At 39.9% G+C, this 10,716-nt stretch overlaps 6 protein-coding genes across 7 annotated transcripts in view; 2 read left to right on the top strand and 4 right to left on the bottom strand.

Annotated features, from left to right (window-relative positions):
* Positions 1-128: 128 nt before the first annotated feature.
* On the bottom strand, positions 129-791 carry LOC108608510 (vacuolar protein sorting-associated protein 29). Its single transcript, XM_017999910.2, has one exon. The coding sequence runs from the start codon at positions 676-678 to the stop codon at positions 130-132; it is 549 nt and encodes a 182-aa protein (XP_017855399.1). The 5' UTR covers positions 679-791; the 3' UTR covers position 129.
* Positions 792-879: 88 nt separating this feature from the next.
* On the top strand, positions 880-2,133 carry LOC108607637 (general transcription factor IIH subunit 3). The gene is made up of 5 exons (XM_017998560.1): positions 880-964; positions 1,020-1,200; positions 1,259-1,454; positions 1,514-1,932; positions 1,996-2,133. Exons 1-5 carry the CDS (start codon positions 931-933, stop codon positions 2,066-2,068), a joined length of 903 nt encoding a protein of 300 aa, XP_017854049.1. The 5' UTR covers positions 880-930; the 3' UTR covers positions 2,069-2,133.
* The window catches only part of LOC108607638 (protein pinocchio), a 32,297-nt gene continuing 23,629 nt past the window's right edge, over positions 2,049-10,716 (top strand). Inside the window, exons 1-2 of the mRNA XM_017998561.1 lie at positions 2,049-2,064; positions 8,041-8,085. Coding sequence (XP_017854050.1) covers positions 8,083-8,085 — 3 coding nt within the window. The 5' untranslated portion in view covers positions 2,049-2,064; positions 8,041-8,082. The remainder of the gene's footprint in view (positions 2,065-8,040; positions 8,086-10,716) is intronic.
* Positions 2,379-3,957, bottom strand: LOC108607633 (5-methylcytosine rRNA methyltransferase NSUN4). Its single transcript, XM_017998557.1, has one exon. It carries the CDS (start codon positions 3,899-3,901, stop codon positions 2,399-2,401), a length of 1,503 nt encoding a protein of 500 aa, XP_017854046.1. The 5' UTR covers positions 3,902-3,957; the 3' UTR covers positions 2,379-2,398.
* On the bottom strand, positions 4,068-5,763 carry LOC108607634 (sialin-like). Of its 2 annotated transcripts, none has more exons than XM_017998558.2 (4): positions 5,645-5,763; positions 5,392-5,585; positions 4,268-5,335; positions 4,068-4,215 (listed from the first exon to the last, which is right to left on the bottom strand). In XM_017998558.2, exons 1-4 carry the CDS (start codon positions 5,697-5,699, stop codon positions 4,105-4,107), a joined length of 1,428 nt encoding a protein of 475 aa, XP_017854047.1. In that variant the 5' UTR covers positions 5,700-5,763; the 3' UTR covers positions 4,068-4,104. The 2 variants fall into 2 exon arrangements, with proteins under 2 accessions (XP_017854047.1, XP_033150796.1); XM_033294905.1 differs by having other exon boundaries at positions 5,392-5,595; positions 5,645-5,761.
* Positions 5,839-9,037, bottom strand: LOC108607632 (sialin). Its single transcript, XM_017998556.1, has 5 exons — positions 8,854-9,037; positions 7,532-7,764; positions 6,681-7,461; positions 6,335-6,621; positions 5,839-6,274 (listed from the first exon to the last, which is right to left on the bottom strand). Exons 1-5 carry the CDS (start codon positions 8,891-8,893, stop codon positions 6,089-6,091), a joined length of 1,527 nt encoding a protein of 508 aa, XP_017854045.1. The 5' UTR covers positions 8,894-9,037; the 3' UTR covers positions 5,839-6,088.

Below are 10,716 nucleotides of genomic sequence, written 5' to 3'. Positions count from 1 at the left end.
ACATGATAAATTTATACAATATATATTCAATTTTAAATATTTAAAACCCAGTTCTGTAACCAAGTTCAGTACAGATCCGGATCCACATGAGACAAGCGTGAGGAATGATTAGCATTTAATACTTGTTGGTTAAATCTTCTTGTACTCGATGCGCTCCACTTTGACCTCATCTCCAATCAGCTGATATACATAAGTCACCACAGTAGTGCTTTGGATGTCCATCAGCACAAACGATGGCACCACATTTGTGTCCAGCGGATTGAAAGCACCCGTCGCCGAGCCCGGATTTATATAAAACTTGTTACCATGCTCGTACGCCTCAAACTTGTACGTATGCCCCGTTATCAGTATATCCACGTCCAGCTGTCGCTGTATTAATGCCAACGCCTCTGGATCTCCACGAGGCACCACTTGATGACCATGACACAGTCCAATACGAAACTGTCCAACTGTCACAACCTTCTGCTCCGGATAGCTGAGATTCTCATCGAAATCGCCACGCACTATGTGCACATCATTTGCCAGCGATTTTAGATAATCGTACGACTCCTTGGTGCAAATATTTCCAGTGGCCAATATATGATGTATACGACCGGGCACCAGCAGCTTTTTGAATTTCGCTGGCAAGCTGCTGCAGCGATGTGGTATATGCAAGTCGCCAAGCACTAAGACGAGCATTTTATGCTTATGAGGTGATTTCGCACAATATAACAGTATATAAACTATATATAAAGTGGCTTTATCAACAAATAGTCGTGAAACGCCCAATGTTTTAAGAAACAGCTGTTATGAGTGTCAGCGCAGACGTGTGAACTGCAAAAAAGTGATGCTGGCAACTCTGTATCGCACCTCTGATTGCACTTTATGTGGATGATACTTGCCAATTCCAATTCGATATTTGTTACTGTTGTTTTTATTTTGCCGGCAAAAATGGACGCGACGGAGATTGCTGCTAATAAAGAAGGTTTTTATTGAGATGATAACTATTTAAAAAAAAAACTAATGGCTTAAATTTGTAGCTGAAGCGAGTATTGACTTATTGACCATAGTGCTGGACACAAATCCAAGCCAGCACATTGTAAGACAAAATCCACAGAATCTAACACAAATTTTAGAGGCAGTCATAGCATTTGGGAATGCGCATTTGATGCAAAAGGCGCAAAACAAACTAGCGGTAATATCCTGTTCACATCATGCAACGTAAGTAAAGTATATATCAAATGGAATGTGTTTTATAGATTCTCTTATATTTTTATAGAAACTTTTTATATCCCTTGCCGGGCAAGCAGGTGGAGCTAAGACAGTTTGATGGTCAATATGAAGCCTTTAGTTTAGTGGAAAAGACAGTGAAGCAACAGCTTGGGAGTATATTAATGACAGCGCCACGTTTAAGCACACCCACTGAGAGCTTGCTAGCAGGCAGTATGTCTAAGGCGTTGTGCTATATATCACGTGTAAGTACATTACGATGTAATCCCAAGAATCAAATATATAATTTCTTTTCCACTTTCAGTTGCAACGCAATGTGGCTGCTGGTGTGAAAATGCACTCTCGTATTTTGGTTTTAACTGGCAGCAATGAATGCGCCTCACAGTACATGACCTACATGAATGTATTTTTTACGGCTCAAAAACTGGGCATTGTCATAGACACATGTGCTCTGGATCAAACATTAAGCTTGTTACAGCAAGGTTGTGATATTACAAGTGGCCAATTTCTGAAAGTCAATCAATTAGATGGTTTGCTACAGTATTTATTGTGGGTCTTTCTGCCGGCACCACAAATGCGACACAAGTTGGTGCTGCCACCACCACCCAAAGTGGACTATCGAGCCTCTTGCTTCTGCCATCGCGAGCTTATAGATATAGGCTATGTCTGTTCGGTTTGCTTATCTGTATTCTGCAAGTATAGCCCTATATGCACTACTTGTCAGTAAGTATTGTATTATTACATATTGCAAATGATTTGTATTTAATGGTTTCTTACAATTAATAGCACAATCTTTAAGACACCAGGACCGCTGCCTATTAAGCCAAAGAAGAAAAAGAAGACGGAGAAACAAATGTAAGCAGTCAATGCATTTAATTCAATTTAATCAGCAACTGTTTACGCAACAAAATACAAAAATTTAGTTTTAGCATATTGAAGTTTTCTCAGAAGATTATATTAAGTGGGTATACGTACATTTACAACTTTATAATATATACTATATTATTTGTCCGTCTGTCTCTCTGTCTGTAGAAAATATCCGATCGCATCAACACAATCCAAAGCTCACCCACTTTATAAACAAAGTATCTACACTTTTCACCATTTATCTACATTTCCATTAAGTTAAAATTTCATTTTTATATTCAAATAACATTAACAAGCAGTTTTATTTATTTTTTACATCAGTTCAAGAATTTCTTGTAATTTTACTAAAATACATAGGACCAAAATTAGCTGGCAAATAGGGTAGCACCATTTGGCCATATTTTAAGCCCTTGGGCTGCTCAAACTTAAAGATATCCTCAAAGAGCGCTGTGTGTTGACTTAAATCCTTAATGGTCGCGGTAATGGCATGTTCGGTGAACACTTGTTGCAGCGCCATGTGCACAACACCATCGTTCTGCACTGGCGACAACGAGCAGGTGGAGTAGACCAGGGTGCCACCTGGCTTAAGCAATCTCAAGCAATTGGCCAAGATGCCGGCTTGTAGCTCGGGTATGCGCAGACGTTCTTTGATACGACTGGGCTTGAATATGTTATTATCTTGTTTGTTCAGCACGTGTCTATCGGTGGTGCAGGGCACATCCACCAAGATCTTATCATAACTATCATAATCTTGTAAGTTACGTGCATCGCTTTGACTAAAGCTCAGGCGTTTGCCTGACCAGCGTTGTTTAAAGTCAAAGAGATATTCTTGCATAACATGCCTGATTCTGTTGAGTCTAGATTCCTGCACATCGTTGCAAATCAGTTGATCCAAATGCAATGTTTGCAGCATCAACAACGATTTGCCACCAGGTGCGGCACAAGCATCCAGCACACGTTCTCCAGGCTGCACTTGCAGCATTAAAGGCGGCAATATGCTAGCACCGTCCATCAGAAAATGTGACAAGACGCCTGTTAAACATTTACGCGGTGGTTTAAAATCGGAGCAGTTGCCCATTTCATAGGTATACAAAGCCAGGTGCTCGGGAAATTGGAAAGCTGCATCTGCTTCTATTGTTAAAGGAAAATCTGCACTTGTTTGATAATACTTGTAATGCTCCGACTCGGCTACCCAATCCTCCATGCCCTTAATGCTGTGCGCAGGCATATATTCGTATAAACCACCCGTGCCGTATTGTGGATCCACAAGACGACTCTCATCCAGCTGCACATCATGCTCCAATGCGCGTGTTAAACTTTGTTTATATTCAAATTTCTCTGGTTCCGCCTCTGTCGATTCTTGTTTATTTGTTTGCAGTTGTTGTGGAGCAACATGTCCCTCCTCCTTGCCACTGGGGTATACAGCCGCTACCTCGCGCTCTTGTTGCTTTCTCAACAGCGCATCTAACTTCTGATCGATGTCGTAATTACCACGCGTTGCTTTCAGCATCTCTCCACTGCCGCCCACCTGTCGTTCTTTGGCCAGTTGTATTAGCGATTTTACATTTATAGCGCCATCCATTTCGAGCATGCTGCATGTTTGCTCTGTGTCCCCAAAATTATTCACCATGGCCACATATTTGTGTTCAGTTAGCAATGCCGCACGCATATTTTTCCATCTGTTGCCATAGACAGAGCCATAAAAGTCGTCAAAGCTTTCCAGCGCACGATCACAGTTATTCTTTTTGTACTGCAACGTATTCCAGCGTTTTTTGCCGCCTTTCCAGCGGCGTTGCATTACACAAATGTTGCGTATTTTTAACATATTTCGCAAAATAACTTACGCCGGCAAAGTTTTATTTTGATTTCATTAGTGCTGGACAAAAGTTGCAAACTCAGCCGATAACCACGTTATCGAGCATCCCTAACATAAACTGGATGTTAGTGTGTGAATTTTTTCAAAGCATTTTTAAATTTGAAAAAAATCTGTTTATTGATATTTACATTTAAGCTTATACAATTAGTCAATTAATTCCAAGGTTCCACTTCCGCTGATCCCATGCTTACATAAATGATAAATTCTATTAAAAACATAATTATAGCGGTGCCAAATATAATGCGCCAGGCGTCTGTGGTTTCCTGTCAGAAGGGCTATAAAATGAAATTAAATATTTAAAATTCAAAAGCTTACATTGTGGTTAGTAAGAAAGCCAGCTAGTATCGGAACAATAATAGCAGGCAATGTGGCCACTGTGTTCGTTAGCGCCACCAAAGTGACAGCATAATTTGGCGATATATCAATTTGATTTGAAACAAATCCCGAAAACATGGCACCCATGCACATAACGGCTAAAAACACGATGATAACTGCTACATAACTGTGACACCCAATAAACAAAAGTCCAACTAGACATAGAGCCGGTACAAGCGAAGCAATGGACGTGGCTATTTTACGTGCAGTAGTTGGGGTTAATTTGTCTGCGAGCATTAATCTGTCCATCATGAAACCAATTAGAGCGCCAAAACCTATCATAGGTAAAAAGGGTAGAGCACTAAAGACGCCATTGTCATCTAAAGGAAACTTGAAGATTTGCTTATAATAGAAGGGAGTCTCTAATAGAAACATATACCAGCCCCAATTACTGCACGTGTGCGCTATAAGTATAGCCCAAAAGGCTTTTGATCGCAATATTTTTGACCAAGGCGCTTTAAGTGTAGGCAGTTCCTTCGGTTCACCGGCAAGCGATTTGTTGATAAGTTCGCGCTCCTCTGGGCTTATAAAAGTTTGCTTATTGGGACTATCTTGTATCAGTATGATCCATAATATTAACCAAAGGCAGCTTGCTGCAGCCATGCCATAAAACACCCAAATCCAGCCACAGTTTTCGGCTATAGCACCAGATATCATAATAGACCAAACTGTGCCCACTGTGGTGCCTAAGAAGCAAATTGTAGACAGGAAATAGCGCTCCTCCAGCGGGGCCCAAGCTAAGATTAGAACGTACATAGCTGGTACGGCGGCACCACCAAATAAGCCCGATAGGAAACGCGTAAAAATCAGCCCAAGGAAAAGCCACTGTGCCAAAAGGGGCGTTAGCGCCGCGGCAGCAATGTTGACAAGGACGGCGGCAAATAATACCCACTTGGCGGACAACGATTCAGCTAAACGTGCTCCTGGAATTTGTGAGCAAATAAAGCCCCAATAATAACAGCTTAAGAGGGTTCCTTGTAATGGCTCACTCCAGTTATAGGGACCATTCTACAAAATCAAAATTGAAATTATTTAGACTTCCATAAGCGTTGCAAGCTTCAAACCTGCGTTTGTGGACCATTGTCTACATTCCTTTGCTCAAGCTTACATTCTTTTTCGGTGTCGTTATCGCTTCCCAATACGGCTGAGTGATTTACCATTGCTATAAGGCATATACTATAATTTACTTTCAACCCATAGATTATATTCATTGCAATGAAACCCAAGGCAGTGACTACATATCGTGCAGGTACGCCATCTATTTTAAACTACAAAAGTTCTTAAATGTCTTGTATATACTTTTAAGGTATAACTTACTGCAGCATATGTTGCCCTTGGCTGGTTTGGGTTCTTCTTTGGGCTTCTCAGCCATGGTTTTTTGTTATGATCACTTAAAAAAAATTTGTTTAATTTATAAATTTGTACAAAAGTTTACATTTTCAGAGGCGTTTAAATACCCTGACTGCTCTGTTATCAAAAAAATTACTCAACGTACCTAAAAATTGCTCCCAACATAATTTGTTCAAAGCTTAAACTTTTATTTTTTGAAACTTGTTAAGTACAATAAAAGCAGGCAAGCTTATCTTGCAGAATCTTGTATAACAGTTAGCTTCGGATGCCGAGACACGAGTACACTTAGGTTGAGAACTAAAAGCTATAATTGGTATTTTGAGGCGTAGATTTTGGGTATATACATGTATAGAATGCGACAGTTTAGAGACATTTGATGGTTCTAAGCGAAGAGTGAAGAGAGTGAATGTCTTATGCCTTGGGTACGGCAGTTTCCTTCAGCGGTGTTTTCTCGTCCTTTGCTTCGGCTTCCTTTTGTGCGCCAGTTCTATTCCAAGATTGCTCAGCGCCAGAGCCAAAAATGGTAAAAACGAAGAATTCCAGCACGAATAGAACGATGGTAACGCCAAAGATAATGCGCCAAGCGCTAATATTTTGCTGTAAAGAAGAAGAGATATATTGATAATAGAATAGACTTTGAAGTCGGTCAGTGCTTACATTTCCATGTGTAACAAAGCCGACAAAGAGCGGTACGATGATGCCAGGTAAAGTGGCTGCAGTATTGGTAAGCGCTACTAAAGTTCCGGCAAAATTGGGTGCAATATCTATATGATTCGATAGAAAACCGGAGAACATAGCGCCCATAGCGACAATGCCCACAGACATGACGGTAACAGCTTCATAATGACGGCAGCCAATGAAGCAGAGGATCAATAGACAAATACCAGGTATAACGGTACATATAGAGGTAGCAGTTTTACGAGCAACGGTGGTGCTGATTTTGCCTAGAAATAAAAATAAGGTTAAAGCGTAGTTTAGGGTAACTAAGTGGGTAAAGACATACCCTTCGATTGGAGCGTATCCAGCATTTTGCCCAAGAATATGCTGAATATAATCATGGGGAAGTAGGGCAGGGCGCTCAAGGCAGCATTGCTAGCAACATTGAACTTGAGCACCTGCTTCATATAGAACGGAATTTCAATGAGGAACATGTACCAGCCAAAGTTGTTGCAAGTGTGCGCTATGAGAATTGCCCAGAAGGGCACGGATCTAAAGACCTTGCCCCAAGGCACTGCCGGATGATGTTCGGTCTTTTGCTCGGTGCCCAGTGAGCTGGTAATCATGTGACGCTCCTCGGGACTAATCAGACGTTGCTTCTTGGGATTATCCTGCACCAGCAATATCCACAAAACCATCCAAATGCAGCTCAAGGCGCCCATGACATAGAAAATGGAACGCCAGCCCCAATTGGCAGAGAGAACACCAGCTAACAGAATAGAGAGTGCTGTGCCTGCCGAAGTGCCCACATAGATGATAGTCGACATGACCATACGTTCACTAGGTGGCGCCCAAGCGGCAATCATGACATGCATGGCTGGAAAGGAGGCGCCACCGCCGACGCCTTCAAGCACACGCATTATAATCAAACCGCTGTAATGAGCCTCAGTCATGACGGGAGTGAGCAAAGTGCAAACGACGTTAATGGCCACAGAGAATAACATGACCCACTTGGCGGAGAAGTTCTCGGCCACATGAGCCAATGGAATTTGGGAAACCAAATAGCCCCAGAAGTAGCAGCTGAGCAGCGTGCCCTGCAGTGGCTCGCTCCAGTCAAAGGGTCCATCCTAGCAAAGAAATCAAAACAAATTTAAATTCTAAATACAGCGCAAATTAGTTTCGTATTCCCATACGCACCTCAACTTTAGCAGTTACGTTGCTAGCGCCACCTGGCGGCGAGCATTCTTGCACCAGATTTACACTTGTTACATTTGTCATCATGTGGCTCATGTTCTCCTCCTGCCTGCGATGCGTAGCCGTATGATTAACCATTGCCACCATGGCCACGCTGAGATTCACCTTCAATCCGTACACAATGGCCATGCCAATGGATCCCAGTATGGCAAGCACATAGCGCGCGGGCACCAGCTCTGTTGGTAAATGCAAATCAAACGTCAATTAATTGTTGTTGGAGGTCAGGGAGAAATGGAGCACGCGCGCCGCTTTCGTAGCTCTATCGCAATATGCGGGTAATTATGACCGCTCCTCAGATAACGTATTGAAGAATTGTAATTTTTATTTACGGGGTTTTATAAACAATTTAAGAGTCACACAATTGATAACAAAACAAATTAGCACGTCTCAATTTGAACGCTATTTAACGCCACAATATGAAATTGCTTCTTTCTTTTTATTGCACGGTAAAGAAAAGCGAAGAACCTGGAATAGTTGCTGCTGCTGCTGAGCTAATGGTAAGTGCAAATATGCAATTATTAAATACTAACAAACTAACGAAGACGCTGAAAATGCAAAATAGATAATGCTTAAAGACTGAATATTGATAACGCAGCCTGAGTTTAAGCTGCAGATTAGCTACAATATTGAATGATAAGCGTGCAGCGTCTGTAAATAATTATAGAGCAATTATAATTGACTCTTCAGTGCTTACATAAAGCTATAATTATTTGCAGTGTAAAAGACGTTGAAATAGAAAGTCTGTCAGTAATTGATTTTTATCCTATGTGATATTATTAGCTCAAGGCGCATAACTAAATTAAGCTCTGATAACTAATAGCAAACAATTTCAATTATTTGTCGGTTCTTAGCAAATATTGTTTATTATATTGACTTACAATTGACCTTGTATTTGTTTAAGCTGTCAATGGGCTATTTCATAATTATTTTTGGTGCTTCTTGTGCACAGCAAGAAGCAGCACAAAACATAGTCTAAGTAGCTAAAAGCTATAAATGTTTGACTGATACGCATACCTAAAAAAAAGGCTCACACACACACACACATGCACGCACAGGACGACCTTTGTGGCGGCTGTTAAGGTCAAATTTCTTTGGTAGGCGCCACATTGCAGATTTCGAAAAAGCATCAACAGTTTTCATCATTTTATTGCTGCACACATAAAAAATTCAACAACCTGTTGCACTTGCACTCTCTAGACTATTGCACTCGGCTTATGCATTCAGTTATTACAGTTAGGAAATAGTTAAACCTTTGAACCACTTACTGCCCAATATGCTGCCCTTGGCGGGCACTTCTTCTGGCATGTTTATTAAAATGTATTACGCCGGCACAAGCTAATGCTTATAGATTTTATAATCTATGTGTTTTTAATAGTTTAACAATTTGTTGTATTGAATTGCGCGTTTTTTTCGCTGCTTGTAATTTTCAAAGCGACGCGTGCGCTTTTCCCAAACGTTGAATTACAACTGAATTTCGTTTTTACTTCCGACACATGTTTTCAGATTTTTGAGAGCGCGAGCTTGACTGCTCTCGCACTCTCTCTTTCTCTCTGGAGTGCGTGCCTGTTGGCAGGCAGTCGTAGCTTTTATTTCTTACCTACTTTGCTCTCAATTTGGTTCAAGTTCTTGTGAATTTTCTGTATCTTGTATCGGCAAGTTTTTGGCTTTTCAAAAATTTATATACTTTGCCTCATCCTACGCCCCCCCTTGGCCCGAAAGCTTTGGCGCGTTCAAGTACCTGCCACATTCCATAAAATTTTGTTGGCAACGTGCTTTGCACTTGGTTCAAGTCTTGGGTTGGGCTCGTTGCTCACAATTTATTGTATTCAATTTGAATAATAAAAAATTAAAAATCTAGTTTTTATTCAAATTGTAGAACATTTTGTTTAAATAGATTTTAGCTTAAATTCAAAACTTTTTTATATCATGCAGTTTTTTTTTTGATAACTAGTTCTGTTAACATATTTTTCTTATAGGGTATTATGCATGCCTTAATAATATTTAAACAAAAATATTCACAGCATATTATGCAACAAAAACTAAAAGTAAATATTTAAAAGCAAAACAAAAAGCTTGTGCTAGAAATCGCCAAAATAAAATTTTCGTTCGTCTCCAAAAACAGTCAAAATATAAATAAAAGGTATTACAGTTAGCCAGACGCGTTTTGACTTAAAATGCCGGCTGTTTGCCTAAATACTATTAACACGTTTAATTATAAATGCAAAACGCGTGCATAAAATCAAAATAAATATGCTATAATCGGTGGGCTAAACTCAACAGATTCAGTTAGTAACAACAAAAGTAAAATTTTATTAAATGGCAATTGTGCGTAATTTGGAAAAAGTTCAAACTGTTGATAAATAATTAGCGCTGTAATTTAATTGATCAGTACTTGGCAACAGTCTGATGACAATATGTAAACTTTTTATAGCATTGACTAATTGCTTTAATTATTAATTGATGCCTGCTTTTTATAGCGCCATAAATATTAATTAAGTGGCAGTAATTAAGATATTTTGCTTGTTTGTCATACAAGAATTCTAATTGCTCAAAACTATTTAAAAAATTTTTAAAATATTTTTTATTGTCATGACATGAACTGCTGCTTGAGTAAATTTTTAAGTTTTAAGAGCCAAGACGCTGTAGCTTTTGTTGTATGCAAATGAGCTTTAGAACTCAATGAGTGGGAGTATGCCCAACTGTACTCAACAACAGATATATACATATATCTTTTTTTATTTCACTGTTGGTCGCACATTTTAGAAGCAAACACAAACATTTGTATGGAAATAATATTAATGGTTGGGGCTATTGTTGTTGTTGTTGTTGCTGCTGCCGGTTCTCTTGTCTGGCGTTTGTTTGTCTACTCGTATATTTATTTATCTTTCAGCGGCTTGTTACCATATGGCATAGGCGTATAGCAGACTTGTTTAGAACACTATAAAATGCTAATAGCTGAAAATTGTTGAGTGTATAAATTATTCGTTTCGGTTCTGCTCGAGCTGTAGCACCGGCTCCATGGCCCATTACTCAAACGCTTATTACATCAAGCTAAAGCCAAACAATGCGCTTCATGGCTCTGTGGCATCCACAGCGGATGCATCTTTCGCTCTTTGTATCCCATAGTT

The sequence above is a fragment of the Drosophila busckii genome, chromosome 2L (assembly GCF_011750605.1).
Source record: "Drosophila busckii strain San Diego stock center, stock number 13000-0081.31 chromosome 2L, ASM1175060v1, whole genome shotgun sequence".
NCBI lineage: Eukaryota > Metazoa > Arthropoda > Insecta > Diptera > Drosophilidae > Drosophila > Drosophila busckii.
This window is presented reverse-complemented; position numbering and strand designations above follow the sequence as displayed.